The 23,328-nt window shown below is 50.2% G+C and overlaps 1 protein-coding gene across 7 annotated transcripts in view; it reads right to left on the bottom strand.

The window, feature by feature from the left end:
• The window catches only part of MYT1 (myelin transcription factor 1), a 315,691-nt gene that overhangs the window by 48,253 nt on the left and 244,110 nt on the right, over nucleotides 1–23,328 (bottom strand). For 3 of the 7 annotated variants that reach the window (XM_060230617.1, XM_060230613.1, XM_060230616.1), the window contains 3 exons: nucleotides 16,932–16,994; nucleotides 16,673–16,741; nucleotides 2,250–2,312 (listed from right to left, as the gene is read on the bottom strand). In XM_060230617.1, the coding sequence (XP_060086600.1) occupies nucleotides 2,250–2,312; nucleotides 16,673–16,741; nucleotides 16,932–16,994 (195 nt within the window). The remainder of the gene's footprint in view (nucleotides 1–2,249; nucleotides 2,313–16,672; nucleotides 16,742–16,931; nucleotides 16,995–23,328) is intronic. The other 4 variants (XM_060230612.1, XM_060230615.1, XM_060230611.1 and 1 more) reach the window with 3 other exon arrangements.

Genomic DNA, 23,328 nt, shown 5'->3' with positions numbered 1-23,328 from the left:
CAACAGACACCCTGTGAGGTAGATGAAGATATTGGATTTATATCCCGCCCTCCACTCCGCAGAGTCTCAGAGCGGCTCACAATCTCCTTTCCCTTCCTCTCCCACAACGGACACCCTGTGAGGTAGATGAAGATATTGGATTTATATCCCGCCCTCCACTCCGAAGAGTCTCAGAGCGGCTCACAATCTCCTTTCCCTTCCTCTCCCACAACGGACACCCTGTGAGGTAGATGAAGATATTGGATTTATATCCCGCCCTCCACTCCGAAGAGTCTCAGAGCGGCTTACAATCTCCTTTACCTTCCTCCCCCACAACAGACACCCTGTGAGGTGGGTGGGGCTGGAGAGGGCAGGTTTAGAAACCTGCAAACAGGACCGTTTTTAAAATGTGTGCCTTTAAAATTGAGCAGGAAGCAGGAAACACGAAACGGCTCATGGGGAAGGGTCAGCAGCAGTTTTGTCAGAGCACAGACCCTTCGTTTGTTTTGGTTTTGTTTTCAGAGCAAGTAAAGTTGTGGAGGAACCAGACGCAGTAAGTGTGCATGTGTGTGAGAGAGGGAGGGAGGGGGCAAGGGATTCCCCAGTATGGAGGCACTCCCCCTGCTTTAGAAAGCGGGGGGGGGGGGGAGGGAAATGTCTACTGGGAACAATTCCCATAGGGAATAATGGGGAATCGGTCCGTGGGTATCTGGGGCTCTGAGGAAGATGTTCTTTGAAGTAGAGGCACCAATTTTGCAGCATAGCATCTGACACCTTTCCTCAAAACACCCTCCAAGTTTCAAAATGATTGGACCAGGGGGGTCAGTTCTATGAGCCCCCAAAGAAGGTGCCCCTATCCTTCATTATTTCTAATGGAGGGAAGGCATTGAAAAGAAGAAGATGATATTGGATTTATATCCTGCCCTCCATTCCGAAGAGTCTCAGAGCGGCTCACAATCTCCTTTCCCTTCCTCCCCCACAACAGACACCCTGTGAGGTGGTTGGGGATGGAGAGGGCTCTCACAGCAGCTGCCCTTTCAAGGACAACCTCTGCCAGAGCTATGGCTGACCCAAGGCCATTCCAGCAGGTGCAAGTGGAGGAGTGGGGAATCAAACCCGGTTCTCCCAGATAAGAGTCCACACACTTAACCACTACACCAAACTGGCTCTCCTTTCAAGGTGTGCAGTCCCTTTCAATGTGATGGCCGGAACTCCCTTTGGAGTTCAATTGTACTTGTTCCAATCTTGCTCACAACTCCACCCCCAAAGTCTCCTGGCCCCATCCCCAAAGTCTTCTGGCTCTTCCCCCAAAGTCCCAAGATATTTCTTGAATTGGACTTGGCAACCCTACATCCAAATGTCAACCAGGGCTGACTCTGCTTCACTTTTGAAGAGATCAGGCTAGTCTGAGCTACCCAGGTCAGGGCTAATTTTAACCCTAGCGGATGAAATTTCCCAGCCTCCCCTCTCTGACCACAGAGATCTTTCATATCACCTACTAACTCAGGGGTGTTGAACTCATTTGTTATGAGAGCCGGATTATAAAAACCTAAATGAGACCTTGTTGGGATGGGCCATTTTGGGTTGGGCTGAGCCATGTTGGGCTGGGCCGTGTGTGTACCTATTTAAGATTAGGTAGCAGAGATATACATTTTATAAAGAACACAGACAAACATAAATATATATATATATTTTAAAAAAAACATGCTTTACATTAGCACTCATTGGTCTTAAAGATGCTTTCTTTGTATTTCTCCCATGGGATCCAGGGAATGGGCAAAGGAAGCTGTGGATCTTTCCTTCCTTCCCCAGGGGATTTTGGGGTGGGGGGGAGGAGTCTCAGCTAATAGAAGGAAGAGAGGCTTGGCTCAGTAGCTCTGCTGTGCAATTGACAGAACCTGGCAAAGCAAGCTATTCCTCCCCCCTTCCTCCCCAAGGGAGGAGCCTCAGGCAGTGGAGAAAATAGAGACTTTGCTCTGTAGCTCCTGTGTGATTGAGCAAGCCTTGCAAAGCAAGCTGTTATGCAGAAGGAAGCAAGAGAGAGGGAGAAGGAAGCAGATGACGACTAGTTCCTCAGGGGCCTGATAGAAGCCCTCCGGGGGCCTGATTCAGCCCCTCGAACTGCATGTTTGACACCCCTGTTAACTGATGCCTGGGATCAAATCGGAGACTCTCTGCATGCAAAGCCTTCTGCGTTCTCACTTCAAATTCTCCCCCAGAAAGCTTCCGTCTGTTTCCTCTTATTCCGCCCATCCACCTGTCCCACTTACCTTCTATGCGATGCATAATTTCCTGTTATATGACCGGAGCCATCACAGCCGGGAGTTGGGCACCTGAGACAAAACAAGAGGGAGAAGAGGATGTGAGGCCCAAATTTGACAAAATGACTGTAATGCATACACAAATCTGGTTCAAGGGAGACCCAGCTGACATCAACGTGGCTTTGCTTGTCTTCTGATTTCAGATTTGATATTTTTTCCTCCTAGAAACATGAGGGCAAATCAAACTACAGAGAGCCAGCTGTGGTGCAGTGGTTACGAGCGGCAGGCTCTAATCTGGAGAACTGGGTCTGATTCCCCACTCCTCCTCCACATGAAGCCAGCCAGGTGTCTTGCTCCAGGGCCCAGTTGCTAGGAGGCCATGGACCGGTACGGTCTGCGGCCTGGTGTTTGGGGACCCCTAGGTTAGGTGACTGTGGTTTCTGCCCCCAGGTGGAGCCTCGAGATTTCCCAGAATCACAACTGATTTCAGTTCCCTGAGAGAAAATGGCCACTACAGGGAGTGGGCCTATGGGATTATACCCCAGTAAGGTCCCTCCCCTTCGTGAAATCTGTCCTCCCCAGGCAAAAGCAGTTTCCTGTGGGAATTTGGACTGCCAATGCGAGTTATTGCAACTGAGCTGCAACTCACAGGGAGCCGTAGTCATAGGTAGCTGTTTCGACAGGGGGCAAACCTAGGGTTGCCAAGTCCCTTGCCAAGTGGGGGACTGTTTTCGCAAGCGTGGAGTGTGCAGGGTGCAATGACATCACTCACGTGACATCATCACACTGGCAACATTGCATGCCGGCCACTCTAGGAGCTTCCAGGAAAACTCTATGGTTTTCCCAGACACTGTAGCAATTTGGGAGGGAAAACTCTATGGTAGCATAGAGTTTTCTCTACCAAATTGCTAGAGCGTCCAGGAAAACCATAGAGTTTTCCCAGAAGCTCTTAGAGGGGCCAGTGTGCGACATCGCCGGTGCAATGGCGTAACTTGCGAGTGATGTCATAACACCAGCAATGTTGGGGAAGGATCCCCCCCAGCCCAAAGTGGGATGGCAGATTGGGAACCACCCAGGCAGGGGAACCCCCGCCTGACCTGGGAACTTGGCAGCCATAGGCAACCCAGTTTCAATGGGATGCCATGCAAGTCCATAGTCCAACTACAGAAACATGTTTTTGCTTTTATGAGAGTCCCATTTAAACCATCCTTTTTGATTGGAAATGAGATACGTGGTTAGGGTTGCCAGCTGTGGATTGGGAAAAATATGAAGAATTTGGAGGAAGACCCTGAGGAGCCAGGGTTTGGGGAGGGGAGGGACTTCAGTGGAGTCCACCTTCCAAAGTGGCCATTTTCTCCCAGTTGTCATATTTTCAGGCTACAGGCAGGCAGGAATCCAAAGCCAGTCCAAGGTCAAAGCCCAGGAATACAAGCAGGAGCCAAGTCACCAATGCAGAATCGCAAACCAGAATCAGAAGTCAATGTCCAAAAGTCAAAAGGTCAGGGTGCCAAGGAAATCAAGCAGGTCAGGATCAGGAATCAGGAAGGAGCGTGGATGCAAGCCAGAGTATAGACTTGTTGCTTCCACAAGGTTACCAGGTCTTGGTGGGAGCTATATGGGAGTCTCAGTTAGCCTGCTCCCTCGGTGGCAGTGACTCTGCTAGAACTCAGGGCTGAGAGATCTGAAGCATCGGCATGCCTCATGTCTTCGTTCTGAAAGTTCTTTCCGGAGCCTGCTTTGAACTCTTGAGATGGGAGGAGGAGAGCTTGGAGGAGATTGATCGTCAACAGCTGACACTGGTGCCTGGAGAGTGATTGATGGGCCAGCTACTGTTTGTTCAGCTGAGGAACTGACTGGCAACTCTTCCAGGTCTGTTAACCCTTCCAGCTCCTCCTCGTCAGGGCTCATGACATTTTCCCCCCCTGCAAGACCCCCCCCCCACAGACGGGCCAAGCTGGTCAGGGTAGGCCTTGTGGAACTGCTGCACAAGGTCAGGGATGTGTAGGTTGTCCACGGGTTCCCATGAATGTTCCTCGGGGCCATAGGTTTCCCAGTCCATGAGGTACTGGAGGTCCCCACAGTGGATTCAGGAGTTCAGGAACTGGTGGACCTTGTATTCCTTCTCATCATCGACCAGGAGAGGAGGAGGCGGCACTGGAGGTGGTGGTCGGATGGGATCCGGTGGTGTAGCAGGAACAAGGAGGGACTGGTGGAAGACCGGGTGGATGTGGCTGGAAAGCAATGGGGTTGATTTGGTCCATGATCAGGTAAGGCCCCGCAAAGCGAGGGTTCAGCTTGTGAGACCGGCCAGGCTGATGCAGGTAATGGGTGGAGAGCCAGACGTGATCCCCGGGCTTCAATGGGGGCCCCACATCACTTTTGGTCGGCAGCTGTCTTGTAAGCCTCTTTAGCCTGTTGGAGTTGCTCTCGGAGCAAGTCCTGGAGAGCCCGGAGTTCCTGCAGGTACGCATCAGCAGCAGGGACTGCTGTGGGGGGCAGGACTGCGAGGAAGAAGCGAAGGTGGTAGCCATAGGTGGCAGCAAATGGTGTCTGTTGCATGGATGCATGTACGGTGTTGTTGTAGGCAAACTCGGCCAGGGGTAGCAATGCGGCCCAGTCATCCTGCTGGTAGCTGGTGTAACAACGCAGGTATTGTTCCAGCGTGGCGTTGGTGCGTTCAGTCTGCCCTTCCGTTTGGGGATGGTACGCTGAGGACAAATGCACCTGGGTGCCTAAGCTGGAGTGTAGGGCTTGCCAGAATCGGGAGGTGAACTGGGGGCCTCAGTCTGAGATCAAGTGTTCTGGGAGCCCATGCGGGCGAAATATGTGCTGGAGGTAGAGCTGGGCTGCTTCAGAAGCCTTGGGTGGTTTGGGACGTGGAACAAAATGAACCATCTTGGTGAAGAGGTCCACCATCACTGGGATGCAAGTGTGCCCCTTGGACCTGGGGAGCTCGGTGATAAAGTCCAGGGAGACGGTGTCCCTGGATCCTGCAGGCGTGGGTAGGGGATGCAAAAGCCCTGGGGGCTTGGCCAGTACATCCTTGGCCCGCTGGCAGATCTCACAGGAACCGGCATAGCGTGCCACGTCGGCACAGATTCGAGGCCACCAGAACTCCTGCGTGAGCAGGTGCAGGGTTTTGTGTTGGCTGAAGTGCCCTGCAGGAGGGGAGTCATGGGTCAGGCAGAGCACGTCGGCCCGGAGGGGTCCTGAAGGCACATATAGGCACCCATGGTGTAGGAGGAGACCTTGGTGGGTAGAGAGGTCCCTGGCCGGGCCATCTTGCACTTCCAGGAGGCGTTGCTGAGCCCAGGGGTCTTGGGCCTGGCTGGCCTGGATGTCTGCAGCCAAGGTCGGGCAAGTCGTGGTGGCAGCAAAGACCGAGGGTCCAAGGATGAGCCCAGTTGGGGTCTCCTCCATTAGAGGCACAACGTACTCCAGTTTTCGGGAGAGGGTGTCCGCTTTCCGGTTCTGGTTCTGCGGGATGTAGGTAATCCGGAAGTCAAACCGGGAAAAGAAGAAGGATCACCAGATCTGATGCTGGGTGAGGCATCGAGCAGTCTGTAGATGCTCTAGGTTCCGGTGGTCAGTGAGGACCAGGACGGGGTGGCGGGCCCCTTCAAGGTGATGCCTCCAAACCTCAAAGGCGGTCTTGATGGCCAGGAGTTCCCGCTCCCAGATGGTGTAGTTGCGCTCTGTGGGTGTCAGCTGCCACGAGTAGTATGCGCAAGGTTGTAGTGGCTGGGAGGGGTCCTCCCGCTGGCATAGCACTGCGCCGAGGGCCACACTGGAGACGTTGGTCTCTACTGTGAACGGCAGCTGTGGGTCTGGGTAACGCAGGAGCGGCTCAGTGGTGAAGCAGGTTTTCAGGGTGGTGAAGGCATGGTCTGCCTCTGGAGTCCAGTGAAATGGCTCTTTGGGCTGGAGGAGCTGGGTCAGAGGTGTGGTTACGTTGGTATAGGCAGGGATGAACTGGCGGTAATAATTGGAAAAGCCAAGGAACCGCTGTACGTCCTTGCGGTTTCGTGGCGTCTGCCAGGTCAGGACCACCTTGACCTTCTTCGGGTCCATCTGAGTTCCATGGGGTGAGACGATGTGGTCCAGGAACTCGACTGCTGTTAATTCGAAGGCACACTTCTCTAGCTTGGTGTAGAGACCATGCTCGTGCAGGCGTTGCATGACCTGGTGGATGTGCCTTGCATGCTGGGCGGGGCTTTGGGAATAAATCAAAATGTTATCTAAATAAATGATCACAAAGCGGTCGAGCAGGTCGCGGAAGATGTCGTTCATCAGCCTTTGGAAGACAGCGGGGGCGTTGGTCAGGCCGAAGGGCATCACGAGATACTCGTACTGGCCATAGCGGGTCCCAAAAGCCGTCTTCCATTCGTCTCCTGCGCAGATCCGCACCAAGTTGTACGTGCCCTGGAGGTCCAGCTTGGTATAGACCTGGGCTCCCTTAAGGCAATCCAGTAGTTTTGGGATCAGTGGCAAAGGGTAGCGGTCCTGACGGTGCTTTTGTTTGGGCCCGGTAGTCATTGCAGGGCCAAAGCTTGCCGCCTTTCTTCTTGACAAAGAGAACAGGGGCGGACAGCGGGGACGTGGATGGCTGGATGAAGCCCCGTTCCAGATTTTTGGTGAGGAAGTCCCGCAGGGCTGCTAGCTCCGGTTTGGACATGGGGTAGAGCCGCCCCATGGGCAGGAGTGCCCCTAGTACCAAATTGATGGCGCAGTCATAAGGCCAGTGTGGTGGGAGCTGGTCGGCCCCCTTTTCCTCAAAGACATTGGCAAAGTCTGTGTAGGCCGGGGGAAGCAGAGGACCAGCAGCTGGGGCGGCAGCTGCCAGGGTGGCCGACTGGGCCTGGTGAGGACAAGGATCCTTGAAGCTCAGCTTTTCCTGTGCCCAGTCCATGAGGGGGTTCTGCTTTATGAGCCAGGAGGGTCCCAGGAGAGTTGTGGGGACAGAGGATGGCTCAGTGGTAGAGCATCTGCTTGGTAAGCAGAAGGTCCCAGGTTCAATCCCTGGCATCTCCAACTAAAAGGGTCCAGGCAAATAGGTGTGAAAAACCTCAGCTTGAGACGCTGGAGAGCAGGGGAGGGACGGTGGCTCAGTGGTAGAGCATCTGCTTGGTAAGCAGAAGGTCCCAGGTTCAATCCCTGGCATCTCCACCTAAAAAGGGTTCAGGCAAGTAGGCGTGAAAAACCTCAGCTTAAGATCCTGGAGAGCCGCTGCCAGTCTGAGTAGACAATACTGACTTTGATGGACGGAGGGTCTAATTCGGTATAAGGCAGCTTCATATGTTCAGAATGAGGGTAAAGCGGGGCATGCGAGCAACATCGAATTGTACTTGCTTGTGATGGTGTTGGATCCGGAGCATGACCGGTCGGGTCTCCTGGGTCACCGGACTGGAGCGGAGGAGACGCCTGTCAATGGCTTCGACCAGGATTGGGGTGTCTTTGTCCTGCACCAGGATCTGGTGTTGCTTCACAAAGGCCACGTCGATGAAGCAGTGGGCGGCCCTGGAGTCGACCATGGCATAGACAAACAGCCAGCGCCCGTCCAGCAAGCTGAGTGTGACTGGTACAAGGAACGGGCCCTAGCCGGTAACGTAGGGTTCAGGGGACCCGACTAGGTGCCCCAAGTCGGGGGGTCCACTCAGACTTGGGGCTGGTCTTTTACTGGCGGCGGTGGCACGGTACTGGGCTGGATGCCCCGCCCCTCCACAGTACAGGCAGAGATTCTGTGAGTGGCGCCGTGCTTTTTCCTCGAGGGTGAGCTGCGGCCGTGCAGCCCTGAGTTGCATGGGCTTGGGGTCATCAGTCTCGGGACTGGTGTGCATTGAGGTTGTCATTGTTGCTAGGTGACGGGGCAGCTTAGAGGGACGGGTGCTGTTTCGCGCTTGATGGCGGCTTTCCAGGCGGCCATCGAGACACAGAGTGATTAGGCCTTGCAGCGTGGCCAGTCGGTCTACTCGTGGCAGCCCATCAAGGACTTCGTCAGCCAGCTCCTCCATATACTGGTCCATGAGGACAGCCTCATTCCAGGCCAGGTCTTGGGCCAGAAGCTTGGACTCAGTGGAGTACTGGGAAACCAAGTCTCTACCCTGCTTCAGGGTCTGGATCTTCCGATTGGCGGTGGCTGCTTGCTAGGGGTTAGCAAAAGCTACCGCCATATGATCCAGAAAGCCCTGGTAGTTGGTCAGCAGGGGTGATGGGGCTAGAAGCAAGGGGATAGCCCATTTAGCTGCTTGCCCCTTTAAGAGGCTGACAGTGAAGCATATCTTGGTCTTGCCATTGGGGAAGTTTCTGACACGTAGTTCAATATACAGTTTGCACTGTGCCAGGAATGCAGGAAACTCCACCTTCCCAGAGAACTTCTCTCGGGGAAGCACCGGGCACTTGGGTGGGGCAGCGACAGTGACTTGCTGCTGCTGTTGCAGGTGAGCCACCATTTGAGTGAGGTGCTGTACCTGAGTGAGCAAGGCTGCAAGCTGCTCAGAGCCTCTGCTTGCCTCCTCATCCATCTTGTGGAGTGTGTGTGTGGGTGGAAGCAATCTGTCACGTTCTCAGGGTGCAGGCAGGCAGGCAGGAGTTCAAAGCCAGTCCAAGGTCAAAGTCCAGGAAGTCAAGCAGGAGCCAAGTCACCAATGCAGAATCACAAACCGGAATCAGAAGTCAATGTCCAAAAGCCAAAAGGTCAGGGTGCTGAGGAAATCAAGCAGGTCAGGATCAGGAAGGAACGTGGATGCAAGCCTGCTTCCTGAGTGGCAGTGACTCTGCTAGAACTCAGGGCTGAGAAATCTGAAGCATCGGCGTGCCTCATGTCTTCACTCTGAAAGTTCTTTCCGGAGCCTGCTTTGAACACTTGAGATGGGAGGAGGAGAGCTTGGAGGAGATTGATCGTCAACAGCTGACACTGGTGCCTGGAGAGTGATTGATGGGCCAGTTGTTGTTTGTTCAGCTGAGGAACCAGCTGGCAACTCTTCCAGGTCTGTTAACCCTTCCAGCTCCTCCTCGTCAGGGCTCATGACACCGGTGAATTCAGGGGTGGAATTCTAGTAGGAGCTTCTTTGCACATTAGGCCACACTCCCCGATTCAGCCAATCCTCCAAGCGCTTAGAAAAAAAGAACCTTGTAAGCTCTTGGAGGATTGGCTACATCAGGGGGTGTGCCTAATATGCAAAGGAGCCCCTGCTAGAATTCGACCTCTGGGTGAACTGATCTCTGTTGCCCAGAGATTAATTGTAATAGCAGAAATCTCCAGCCACCACCTGGAGGCAGCAACCCTGGAGATGATGAATGATCCTATGGGCCAGAAGTGGGTGCTGGAATGCAAAATGGTTTCCTATGGTTGTAATCAGGGGTGGAATTCTAGCAGGAGCTCCTTTGCATATTAGGCCACTCCCACTGATGTAGCCAATCCTCCAAGAGCTCACAAGTCTCTTTTTTGAAAGCTCTGGGAGGATTGGCTACATCAGGGGTGTGTGGCCTAATATGCAAAGGAGCTCCTCCTAGAATTCCATCCCCGGTTGTAATGAATTGAACTCCAACCTGAATGTCCATGGACGGCTATTACTGAATTCTACAGAACGCAAAAAGGAACTTAGAAAAGGATGCTTCCCTCCTCTTTTTGGGGGGATATATAATCGGGCAACAACCGGAAGGGGACCTTCTATTCAGCAAAGGTCACATTTTGAGATGAGAAGTCTGAAATCTGTTTTCTTTCTGGGAGTCTTTGCCTTAGTAGGATGATTACCTTTGCCTGTTTTGTTCTCTGCTGTAATACATATTTCTTAAGAAAAAGTACACCCTGCCAAAAATGCTTAGCATATGTCTGTACTGCACAGATGCTAACATGGAGTCAATGTGGTGTAATGGTTAGGAGTGCCTGACTAGTACCTGGAAGACCCAGGTTCGAATCCCCACTTGTGCCCTGGAAGCTTGCCGGGTGACCTTGGGCCAGGCACTCACTCTCTCCCTAAACTACCTCACAGGCAGGGCTGGCTTGCCCACTAGGCAAACTAGGCGGTTGCCTAGGGCGCTGGCAGGGAGGGGTCACCGAATTCAGCCTTCCCGCCCTCCCCTCGAGGCAAATGCTTAGTTTGTCTGCTCCCCAGCCTCCTCCTCCCTCCCTCCCTTCCCCACCCCAGGTCTATTTCAATGCCCGGAAGGGCAATTGAGTGCCACTCCCGGGCTGTCTAAAGGCACCCCCCCTGCTGATCAGCTGATCGTCAGATAAAACCGCGCTGCACTCTCACTCAGCGCCTGAGCAGGCCTGTAGCAGCATGAACAAACCGCGTCCCGAAAAGGTGCCACCGCTGCTCCCTCCTCCCCACTTCCTGGATGGAAAGGAAGTGGGGAGGAGGGAGCAGCGGCGGTGCCCTTTTGGGACAAGGTTCATTCATGCTGCTGCTGGCCTGCCTGGGCGTTGAGTGAGGGCACAGCATGGTTTTACCTGCTGATCAGCTGACCGGGGGGTACCTTTAGACAGCCCAGGAGAGCCGCTCGATCACCTTCCGGGCATTGAAATAGACCTGGGGTGGAGAAGGGAAAGAGGATGAGGGAGGGGCATGGCACTGCAGGGGGAGGCATGGGGGGCACTGTGGAGAGGGGCGGCAGGTCACCAGTCTGCCTAGGGCACCATGTGCTGCTCACAGGGTTGTTGTGAGGATAAAATGGAGAGAGTAGAACGATGTAAGAAGACGACGACGACATTGGATTTATATTCCGCCCTCCACTCAGAGTCTCAGAGCGGCTCACAATCTCCTTTCCCTTCCTCCCCCAAAACAGACACCCTGTGAGGTGGGTGGGGCTGAGAGGACTCTCACAGCAGCTGCCCTTTCAAGGACAACTCCTACAAGAGCTAGGGCTAACCCAAGGCAATTCCAGCAGGTGCAAGTGGAGGAGTGGGGAATCAAACCCAGTTCTCCCACATAAGAGTCTGCACGCTTAACCACTACGCCAAACTGGCTCTCTTTGTAAGCTACTTTGTGTCCCCGCTGGGGAGAAAGGCAAGGTACAAATGAGTTAAAGAGAATGATGAAGTTCCATCTTTAGTCTCTCTCCCATAAGGGTCGTCACCAAATATGGAGATGGCGATGCACCCTTGTCTCTCAAAGTAGCTGTGTGGGCCCTTTCCTCTAGACCAGGGGTGTCGAATTTATGAGGGCCGGATCTGACTTAAATGAGATCTTGTCTGGCCACAGATAAATGCAACTTTTTTTAAAAAAAACCTTAAAACAAAACATGCTTAAAAACATTTGAACATTAGAGCTTGTTGGTCTTAAATGTGCTTTCTTTGTATCTCTCCTATGGGATCCAGGGAACTGGGCAAAGGAAGCTCTGGCTCTTTCTCTCCCTCCCCAGGGGACCAGGAGGGGGAGGAGCCTCAGCCCATGGAAGGAAAAGAGGCTTGGCTCAGTAGCTCTGCTGTGCGATTGAGAGAGCCTGGCAAAGCAAGCTGAGATGCAAAAGGAAGCAAGGGAGGAGGAGAAGGAAGCAGACAAGAGCCAGTTGCTGGGGGGGGCGGGGGCTGATAGGAGCCCTCCGGGAGCCTGATTCAGGCCTCGGGCCATATGTCTTACACCCCTGCTCTAGACCCCTCAGAAGTACAAAAACATTATCACATCCTTTATTGATGGATGTCAACCAGTGCTGCCAAGCCCCTGGTCGGGGTGGGTATCCTCTGCCCCCAGCTCCTGTTGCCTGCTGCAGGGGAAAAAAAAAATAGCCAAAGAACAAAATACTGTGATCTAGACATTTATACAATAAAGAAACTATTCCTGAAGAACATGTCTCTCGTGTGTATTTCTGAATAAATCCTAAGCAAGCTCTAATTAGAAATACACAAGAGACATATAATTCAGTAACAGGTTTTCTATTATACAAGTTTCTACATCACAATATTTTGTTCTTTGGCTATTCGTTTATTACTGTGACCTCTCTTTGGTTTATTATTAGTCTTTGGGAGGGAGAAATAAGACAACGGACTGGCTCCAGAAGCATGATGTCGTCAGATGAACCTTGACAGCATATTATTATTATTATTATTATTATTATTATTATTATTATTATTAACAGCAGCAACCATCAGCTATTTGACTGGTGGGTGGTGTTCTGCAATTTGTGATCTAGTCAAATTCTTGGGAATTGCAGATGTATTTTTCCAGGATTCTTGCTGTTCCAAGCAACCACTGTCTTTTGGAGCTGAGCTGGTGTTATTTGCTCAATGCCCAGAACGTCCAGGTGTTTCTTGAGACTTCTAGGCACTGATCCAAAGACAACAGGCACGATGGAGACCTTCTTCTCTCAGAAGTGCTCTAACTCTATTTGTAGGTCTTGGTGTTAGTGATCTTCTCCTGTTCTTTCTTTTCTGTTCTGCTGCTTCCTGGGATTGCATCATCAATGAGCCAAACCCTATTTTATTATTTTTTTTCCTACAACTGTGATATCAGGGGTCTTATGCTCCAGGCGCTTGTTTGTTTGTAACTGGAAGTCCCAAAGAATCTTTATTATCATTATCGTTATTAAGCTCCATCTCAGCAGGTTACTTTTACAAGGGAGGAAGACTGTAGTCTATTTGCAATGCTTATTGTATGTATCACTTTGTTTTTACGGCATTGTTCTCTACCCTTTGTAACTCACTTTCTGCATTATGAGATGTCATAGCTTATACCAGGGGTGGCCAAATTGTGGCTTGGGAGCCACATGTGGCGCTTTCACATGTATTATGTGGCTCTTGAAGCCCCCCCCCACCCTGTCAGCCGACTTGGAGAAGGTATTTCTTTCTTTAAATCGCTTCTCCAAGCCAAGTCAGCTGGCATCTTGGAGAATGCATTTAAAGTTAAAGTTGCTTTCTTTCTACCTTTCCCTCCCTTCTCCTTATCTATTTTCCTTCCTTCCTTCCCTCCCTTCGTCTTGAGGCTCTCAAACATCTGATGTTCACGTCTTGCGGCTCTCAAGCATCCGAAGTTTATTCTGTGTGGCTCTTATGTCGAGCAAGTTTAGCCCCCCTGGCTTAGACCGCCCTGACTTGGATAGGCCAGGCTAGCCAAATCTCCAGATCCCGCAAGTTAAGCAGGGTCAACCTTGGCTAGTATTTGAAAGGGTGATCTCGAAGCAATACCAGGGGCGGGACTCAGAGGCAGGCAATGGTAAACCACCTCTGAAATGGCTCTTGCCTTAACAACAAATCTAGCTCGCCACCTAGTGGTACATAATGCTAAAAGAGCTAGAACGTCTGGCTGTCAGACATCCTTCAGATCTCCTGGCTATTCTACACACACCGCCATTTGATCATTGCAATTATTATTATCGCTTAGTCAGGCTTCTATTTGTTTGTTTGTATTATTTTCCAGACCTTTCTCAAGTGAACAGGAGCAGGGCTCTTTTTTTCTAGCAGGAGCTCCTCTGCATATTAGGTCACGCCCACCTAATGTAGCCAATCCTCCTGGAGCTTACAGAAGGCCCTGTAATAAGAGCTCTCTAAGCTCTTGGTGGGCTGGCTACATCAGGGGGGGCGTGGCCTAATATGCAGAGGAGCTCCTGCTAGAAAAAGAGCCCTTATGGCATTATTACCTGTTTGTTGGACGTAATATCCTGATCTCACTGCATTGTTTGCTCCTTTTTGCAATACCATGTTTTTGGTAAAGTTTTGACTTATGTTTAATACTTTTTTTTTTTTTTGCATATTTCTTGCTCAGTGAGAAAGGTAGACCATAAACGAATAATTGCTGACTATGTGCCCTGTCTGAGTTAATTTGTTTTTGTGTTTTTGCATATACGGCATGTAGACAAAAGGTCTTTAGGTCATGGCCTGAAATATCTTCTTTTCTCTTTCGTCCCTTTTGTTTAGCATCCAGGCTGAAGATGTCTAGAGACCTCATCGTTTTGTGTCAAGTTTTTTTTTTTTTTGACCAAACATGCCTACCTGGAACCTCTATCCATTTGGAAAGGAATGGTGCTTTCTTCCAAGAAACTGTGCTTAGAATTGGGGTTGCCAGCCTCCAGGGAGTGCCTCGAGATCTCCCAGATTTATACCTGGTCTCCTGATTACAGAGGTTGGTTCCCCTGCAGAAAATGGTTGCTTTGGAGAGGGGACTCTTTGGCATGAAACGTTTCGGAGATCCTTCCCCTCCCCAAACCCACCTTTTGCAGCCTCCGCGCCCCCAGATCTCCAATAATTTCTTAACCCAGAGCTGGCAACCCTAATTAGGATGGAAGTCCTATGAAGATTTAGCACAGTCCTCTTTTGTTCTCTTATGTAGAGAGGAAATGCTTGTTCTCTGTGTGGTAAAAGGAGAATACACATTCCTCTAGTTCTAGAATCCTATTCATCAGTTTGGTGCAGTGGTTAAGTGCGCTGACTCTTATCTGAGGAGAACCGGCTTTGATTCCCCACTCCTCCACTTGCAGCTGCTGGAATGGCCTTGGGTCAGCCATAGTTCTCGCAGAGCTGTCCTTGAAAGGGCAGTTTCTGTCAGATTCAGAGTGAAGGGTGGGGGAAGAAGAAGACCGCAGATTTATACCCCGCCCTTCACTCTGAATCAGAGTCTCATAGTGGCTTACAATCTCCTTTATCTCCTTCCCTAACAGACACCCCGTGAGGTGGGTGGGGCTGAGAGAGCTCTTGCAGCAGCTGCCCTTTCAAGGACAACTCCTACGAGAGCTATGGCTAACCCAAAGCCATTCCAGCAGCTGCAAGTGGAGGAGCGGGGAATTAAACCCGGTTCTCCCAGATAAGAATCCGCACACTTAACCACTACACCAAACTGGCTCTCTGGTATAAATCCAATATCTTCTTCTTCTTCGACCTTAACTTCGCATCTCTGGGCTAACCCACAGAGCTACTTTTCAGACTGATCTTCTTTCTGTGGTGAATTCCCCGCCCCCTCCCCCCTTTGGTTGTCTAGTTCGCTGCCTGCTCTTCTATAAGCTCCAATGCTAATTTATCATGCCACAGTAAGGGCTTTATACGGCCTATTCGTGAAGGCCCAACAGATTATGAGGTAGACGTGTGGCAAATAGAATAAAATAAAATTGGATGTCTGCTTCTGTCAAGGGACTGCGCAGGCTGAAATGACAACAACAAAAAGCCATCACGGACGGGAAATAAACCCCTCGAAAAAGGCACGTCTCCTGCCGAGAAGAAGAGTTGTGTACTGAAGTTCTGCTAAATGGAATCAATTGTTCATTTGAATGTGAAAATTGGACTGACAGACGAGTGTAACCAAATGGCTGATTTTGCCGGCTTACTGAGTTACTTCAATTTGTGCTCGGACAAAGAATGTACTCCCACTCTTCTCCTCAAAGCCCCATTAAAAGCTTCCTTCTTCAAACTCTGCCTCAAAAGATAGCATGTCAACTGAACGCCGTTAGCTTGATGCCATCTGACAGCAACTTGGCATAAGACGTAAAGGACGGGTTGAGGGTTCATTAATTTATCGCTAACATGACAAGGAGGTGGGGGTGGGAATCCCACATAGATTGGACTTTTTGACGGGAGAATCGGAGCAAGCTCGTGTGCCTCACAACAGTGTTCATTTATTGTTTATTTAGGACACGTTCGTCATACAAGAAGAGGAGGCGGGACCTCCTTCCTTGGGAATGAATCCCGTTTTCCATCTCGGAGAGCCCAAAGCTGGTTTGTTATCAACCCATTGAACAAAAACGATGCGGTTTTTTTATGAAAGGAAAAAAAAAATATTGGTGAGGTTGCAATCCGAAGTCCTGAAGATCACCAAGACAGAAGTCAGAAGAGGGGGAGGGGAAGGATAGCACGATTCTGTGACAGCCAATGAAAATCTGCCTGGGCCGAACGGAATCTTTGAGGAAGCTCTGAGGCCATTATAGAAGGTAGCCATATTGTTCTGCAGTAAAAAAAGGCTCTGTTTGAGTCCAGAAACACCTCAGAGAAAAAGACAAGGGGAATTTCGACTCTTAAAGGCTTATACCCTCAACAGCTCATTCGGGGCTTTTTTTTTGGGAGCAGGAACTCCTTTGCAAATTAGGCCACACCTCCCCGATGTAGCCAGTCCTCCAAGAGCTTACAATAGGCCCTGTAAGAAGAGCCCTGTAAACTCTTGGAGGATTGGCTACTTCAGGGGGGACATGGCCTAACATGCAAAGGAGTTCCTGCTACAAAAAGCCCTGATTTCATTGGTTCCAAAGGTTCTACCAGACTCAAATCTAGTAGCTCCAAGTCAATGAATCCTATGGTCAATAAAATCTCTTTGACCTTTCCCCCATTCCAGATTGCCGATTTGGCACACCAGTTGGTGCTGGGAACTTTGACCCACAGGCAGGTTTCCCAAATGGCTTTTTGGAAAGGAAAAAAGGGTAGAAAAGGGAAGAAAAGGGGGACTGAAGCTAGATCAAGTAGCGGAAAAGAGAGAGAGAGAGAGAGAGAGGGAGATTCAAGTGTAGCGCAAACATACTTGAGGTCAGCAGAATGGGCAGCCATGAGGTTTCGAAGGCTCTTGTCAGCAAGAGGGCAACCAGAAAGGCTGAAAAAGAAGAGATGGAATATTTGGGTAAGCTAAAAAAAAAGAAGAAAAATAAAGAAAAGCTTAGGGCAGGTCAAAGAAAGGGGAAGAGGGAAGAGAACCAAAGTATCCACACCATTTTTTTTTTTTAAAAAAGGTTTTTAAAGAGGTTGTCAGAACCTGGAAGAGTAGGGTAGGGAAGGTGACTAACCTGCGGTGAGAAGCATAGTTCCCAGTGATGTGTCCGCTGCCATCACAGCCTGGGGTAGGGCAACTGAACAAAAATAATTACGGGGAAAGAAAGGTGAGTGGCAAAAAAAAGAAAGAACCCAGTAAGATTCATGCATATGTGAAAGTATTTTGGAAAATATATAAAAAAGAAGAAAAACCTTCTTCTGTAAAACTGGGGTGGGGGGGAATGTACTAACAAGTTCATCAGGATTTTGAGAAGGACTGTCAGGTTTGTTAATGTTATTAGTAAGACCCCTGACACAGAGGCTGTCTGTCTGTCTGTCTGTCTGTCTGTCTATCTGTCTGTCTGTCTGTCTGTCTGTCTGTCTGTCTGTCTGTCTGTCTGTCTGTCTGTCTGTCTGTCTGTCTATCTATCTATCTATCTATCTATCTATCTATCTATCTATCTATCTATCTATCTATCTATCTATCGTCTGTCTGTCTATCTATCTATCCTCCATCATCTATCTGTCCGTCTATCTGTCCATTGTCTGCCTGTCTGCCTGTATGTCTATCTATCTATCATCTGTCTGTCTGTCTGTCTGTCTGTCTGTCTATCTATCTATCTATCTATCTATCTATCTATCTATCTATCTATCTATCTATCTATCTATCTATCTATCTATCTATCTATCTATCTATCTATCTATCGTCTGTCTGTCTATCTATCTATCCTCCATCATCTATCTGTCCGTCTATCTGTCCATTGTCTGTCTGTCTGACTGTATGTCTATCTATCATCTGTCTGTCTGTCTGTCTGTCTGTCTGTCTGTCTGTCTATCTATCTATCTATCTATCTATCTATCTATCTATCTATCTATCTATCCTCCATCATCTATCTGTCCGTCTATCTGTCCATTGTCTGTCTGTCTGACTGTATGTCTATCTATCATCTATCTGTCTGTCTGTCTGTCTGTCTGTCTGTCTGTCTGTCTGTCTATCTATCTATCTATCTATCTATCTATCTATCTATCTATCTATCTATCTATCTATCTATCTATCTATCTATCTATCCATCCATCATCTGTCTGTCTATCTATCTATCTATCATCTCTCTCTCTCCCCCCATCCATCTGTCTGTCATCCATCCATCCATCCATCCATCCATCCATCCATCCATCCATCCATCCATCCATCCATCCATCCATCCATCCATCCATGTCAGGATCTTGCCATATCTTGGAAGCTAAGCACAGTCATCCCTGAAGATAAGTCGAGATGGGTAGCTGCATTAATCCATTTGTAGCAGTAGAAAAGTCTAAGGAGTCCAGTAGCTCCTTAGAGATGAATAAAACTTGTGATAATAGAGTACGAGCTTTCGTGAGCCACTGCTCACTTCTTCGGATACTGCTGGACTGCAAGTCCACCTGTCCTTATATGTTGGAAAGTTGAGTGATTTCAGATGCCAAATGACATTAGCAGGCAAATGACAATAGAAGGTGTGATTGGATTAGGTGTGATGTGCAGTGAGGTGGTAGGTGTGAAGAAATCGGCACTGGTAAATGAGACAGGAAACCTCAGTCTCGATTCAGTTCAGGTGGCTGCATTATATTGAGCTTCATTATTAGTTGTAATTCAGCAGAAGATGGGGACTTTCCAGTATATAGGACAGATGGACTCATATTCTAGCTGCATCTGAAGAAGAGCATCACCAGGGGTCATTTCATAGAAAAAGAGGTGCCGGAGCTAAGTAGAACCACTCACTTGCATATTCCATATACCCCCTGACATCACCAGAAGGTGGACTAAATTCTATCAGCTCAGCATCATACTTTAAAATGCTTCTTGAATCATAATTGTCCTAATAAAACCTTAGTCCCATCATACTTTCTAAATTACTTTCTCAACGTGGCCACAGTGGCATGACGAAGATTTCCATTTGTCTGCTTTATATGTTTTGGTTATTCCCCCCCACTTTTTTTTTCTTTTTGTGGAGGCAAATATTAGAAAGTTTGTCAAATCTTAGACTTCAGCAAAATTCTCACAGGGGGATTGAATGATGGAGCCCAGAAGCAAGTAGGGGGTGGGGTAAGAAAGAAAGAGCACAATACAGTTTAGAGGTTATGGAGCGCCGCTCCTGTGAGAGCCTGCCCAAAATGAGGCCTGCCTACCACAAATTTTGTTAGCCTTTAAGTTGCTACTGGCCACCTCTGGTTAATACTTGGATGGAAGACTACCGAGGAGCTGCTGTGACTTGATGGCATTTTCCACTACCACCATTTATCTCCTGTCTGTCTGTCTGTCCATCTATCTGCCCTGACTTGGGTGGTCAAGGCTAGCCTGAACTTTACTTTGGTCAGGTGATTTTGTAGCAAGGGAGCATCATCAATGAACAAGGCCAGACGAGGCCAGGATGTTTGCATTTTTACATCATGCAAAAGCACAGCTGAGACTGTGGTTAATAAACCAACTACAAAGCCACTGTTTCCAGTCCTGGTTCACAGACCCTAATTAACTATCATTCATGGAGTGGCCTGCATTCAGACAAATTGCACTAACTATAGTTTAAGTCAAGGGTGGCCAAACTGTGGCTCGGGAGCCACATGTGGCTCTTTCACGCATATTGTGTGGTTCTTGAAGCCCCCATCAGCCAGTTGGGTGAAGCCATTTGTCTGTTTAAATCACTTCTCTAAGCCAGCCAGTAGCCTGGAGAATGCTTTTTAAATTAAAGTTGCTTTCTCTCCACATCTCCCTCCACCATATATTTTCCTTCCTTCCTTCTGTCCTTCCTTCCAACATAAGAGAAGCCAATATATATGTAATAATATTTTAAACTCTGTTTTATTGTTTGCTGTGAGCCGCCCTGAGCCATTTTATGGGAAGGGCGGGATATAAGTCATGGAATAAATTAATAAATAAATAAAAATGTTGGATCAGGCCAATGGCTCATCCACTCCAACATTTTGTGTCACACAGTGGCTAATCAGTGGGGTCAGGACACTAGAAGCCCTCCATCCACTGTCCCTCCCGCACAAGCACCAAGAATACAGAGCATCACTGCCCCAGACAGAGAGTTCCATCAACACCCATAGTGGCTAATAGCCACTGATGGACATTTCCTCCAGATGTTTCTCCAATCCCCTCTTGAAGCTTCCTTCCTTCTCTCAAACATCTGATGTTCATGTCTTGCGGCTCTCTAACATTTGACATTTATTTTATGTGGCTCTTACATTAAGCAAGTTTGGCCACCCCTGGTTTAAGTCAACCATGGTTTTGCAATTCGGTTTTGAAACCAATCTATGGCCAGTTCCAGGTCTTGGAGGCCCCCAAGGACACCCTCTCATCCGGCACCAGGACCCCCACGCATGCTTCCGCCCAGCCCCACCCAGATGGGGAGGAGGAGGGGGAACTCTCAGGGAAGATCGGGAGCTGTGCTCCTGTGAGCTCCTGCTGGATTCAAGGCCTGGGCCACACCCCCTGATGTAGCCAATCCTCCAAGAGCTTACAGTGGGCCACACCCCCTGATGTAGCCAATCCTCCAAGAGCTTGCAGTAGGCACTGCAATAAGAGCCCTGTAAGCTCCAGGAGGATTGGTTACATCAGGGGGTGTGGCCTAATATGCAAAGGCGTTCCTGCTTAAAAAAAAAGCCCTGTTGCCAGGACCCCCCAGCTACTGGTGGGGGATGGGGATAGGGTTACCTGATCCAGGTTGGGAAATTCCTGGAGATTTGGGGATGGAGCCTGGGGAGGACAGGGACCTCAGTGGAGTAGTATGTGACAGAGTCCACCCTCCAAAACTCCCGTTTTCTCCAGGGGAACTGATCTGGAGAGCCAGTTTGGTGTAGTGGTTAAGTGTGCGGACTCTTATCTGGGAGAACCGGGTTTGATTCCCCACTCCTCCACTTGCACCTGCTGGAATGTCCTTGGGTCAGCCATAGCTCTGGCAGAGGTTGTCCTTGAAAGGGCAGCTGCTGTGAGAGCCCCCTCCAGCCCCACCCACCTCACAGGGTGTCTGTTGTGGGGGAGGAAGGGAAAGGAGATTGTTGGCCGCTCTCTGTCCTTGAAAGGGCAGCTGCTGTGAGAGCCCTTTCCAGCCCCACCCACCTCACAGGGTGTCTGTTGTGGGGGAGGAAGGGAAAGGAGATTATAGGCCGCTCTCTGTCCTTGAAAGGGCAGCTTCTGTGAGAGCCCCCTCCAGCCCCACCCACCTCACAGGGTGTCTGTTGTGGGGGAGGAAGGGAAAGGAGATTGTTGGCCGCTCTCTGTCCTTGAAAGGGCAGCTGCTGTGAGAGCCCCCTCCAGCCCCACCCACCTCACAGGGTGTCTGTTGTGGGGGAGGAAGGGAAAGGAGATTGTTGGCCGCTCTCTGTCCTTGAAAGGGCAGCTGCTGTGAGAGCCCCCTCCAGCCCCACCCACCTCACAGGGTGTCTGTTGTGGGGGAGAAAGGTAAAGAAGGTTGTAAGTCGCTCTGAGACACTTCGGAGTGGAGGGCGGGATATAAATCCAATATCTTCTTCTTCTTCTCTGTTGTCCAGAGACGAGATGTAAAACCAGGGGATCCCCAGGTCCCACTCGGAGGCTGGCATTGCTAGTTGGGGCTTGTTGGGTTGAAACTCTGCCTGCCCCTATGGAAAATCCAAGGCTACATGATCCTGAATCGTGGCGGCGGGAGAGAGGACAGCTTGCCCTAACCGGCTGACTAGATATCAGCTGCCATTAAAAGAAAAAAATGATACCCTATTGCAAGGGCCGGCACTAAGGGATCTGACGCTAGAGGCAGACCCCCGCGCTGCGCCCCCCCTCCACCTCCCTTTTGTTTGTTTTTTTGTCCGTGCATAGCCCGTGTGTCACAATGATGTCACCAAAAGTGTCGTGATCGTAAGGGGGGCTAGAGAGCGGCGGGCACTGCCGCTTTCCCCCTGCACTACACTCTTCGGAGGCTTCCAAGGAAGCCTGCAAAGAGCGTAGTTTTTAAAAGGCGAACGGCCACTTTTGGGTTGAAAGCGGCGCCTTCATGGAAAGGCGCCGCTTGGCTGCTTTCAACCCGAAGGTGGCCAGCCGCCTTTAAAACACCACGCTCTCGTCAACCGGCACGTTGTTTCTGCTCGCTAAGGGGCTGGAAGATTTCTCCAACCCCTCAGCAAGAGAAACGAGGTGGCGCTTTCAGTCCCGGGCACCCGGCGCGTTGCTTCTGCTTGCTAAGAGGCTGGAAGATTTCTCCAACCCCTCAGCAAGCAGAAACGAGGCAACGTTTTCAGTCCCGGACATCCAGCGCGTTGCTTCTGCTTGCTAAGAGGCTGGAAGATTTCTCCAACCCCTCAGCAAGAGAAACGAGGCGGCGCTTTCAGTCCCGGACATCCGGCGCGTTGCTTCTGCTTGCTAAGAGGCTGGAAGATTTCTCCAACCCCTCAGCAAGCAGAAACGAGGCAACGTTTTCAGTCCCGGACATCCAGCGCGTTGCTTCTGCTTGCTAAGAGGCTGGAAGATTTCTCCAACCCCTCAGCAAGAGAAACGAGGCGATGCTTTCAGTCCTGTGCGCCTGGCATGTTGTTTCTGCTTGCTAAGGGGCTGGAAGATTTCTCCAACCCCTCAGCAAGAGAAACGAGGCGATGCTTTCAGTCCTGTGCGCCTGGCATGTTGCTTCTGCTTGCTAAGGGGCTGGAAGATTTCTCCAACCCCTCAGCAAGAGAAACGAGGCGATGCTTTCAGTCCTGTGCGCCTGGCATGTTGTTTCTGCTTGCTAAGGGGCTGGAAGATTTCTCCGACCCCTCAGCAAGAGAAACGAGGCGGCGCTTTCAGTCCCGGGCACCCGGCACGTTGTTTCTGCTTGTTAAGGGGCTGGAAGATTTCTCCAACCCCCTCAGGAAGCAGAAACAACGCACCCCTGAAGAGCTGGCGCCCTAGGCAGCTGCCAAATGTTGCTTAGTGGATGCGCCGGCTCTGCCTATTGTTCTTCCGCTTTTTAAAGCTGGAGGTGGAGCTAAGAACAGAAATGGTTTGTTGAATTCGTGGAGGCCGTGGGTTAAGAATGGGGAGACAGAGGAGGGTAAATAAGAAAAGGGGGGGATTTCTTCTTTTGAGGAAGATCCGAAGGGAAAGCTGGAGTCTGAGGAAGAATTTCTCAAGGGAGGAGAAGCAGAAAGGACCATGAGTTGCCGGGACAGAAATGCGTATTATAGATGTGAAATAACTGGAGGGGGGATCTGGGAGGGAAAGACAAAATATTTTCAGCAGGCAGAGAAGCCGGGATTGGTGCTTGGAGTGCACTCGGATCTTAGTGCAGGAGGGCTTTCTTTTTGTAGCAGGAACTCCTTTGCCTATTAGGCCACGCCCCTCTGATGTAGCCAATCCTCCTGGAGCTTACAGTAGGCCCTGTACTAAAAGCCCTGTAAGCTCTTGGAGGATTGGCTACATCAGGGGTGTGTGGCCCAGGGATG

This window comes from Heteronotia binoei, chromosome 2 (genome assembly GCF_032191835.1).
Source record: "Heteronotia binoei isolate CCM8104 ecotype False Entrance Well chromosome 2, APGP_CSIRO_Hbin_v1, whole genome shotgun sequence".
In the NCBI taxonomy this organism is placed as follows: domain Eukaryota; kingdom Metazoa; phylum Chordata; class Lepidosauria; order Squamata; family Gekkonidae; genus Heteronotia; species Heteronotia binoei.
Note: the sequence above shows the minus strand (reverse complement) of the source record. Positions and strands in the feature narration are given on the sequence as shown.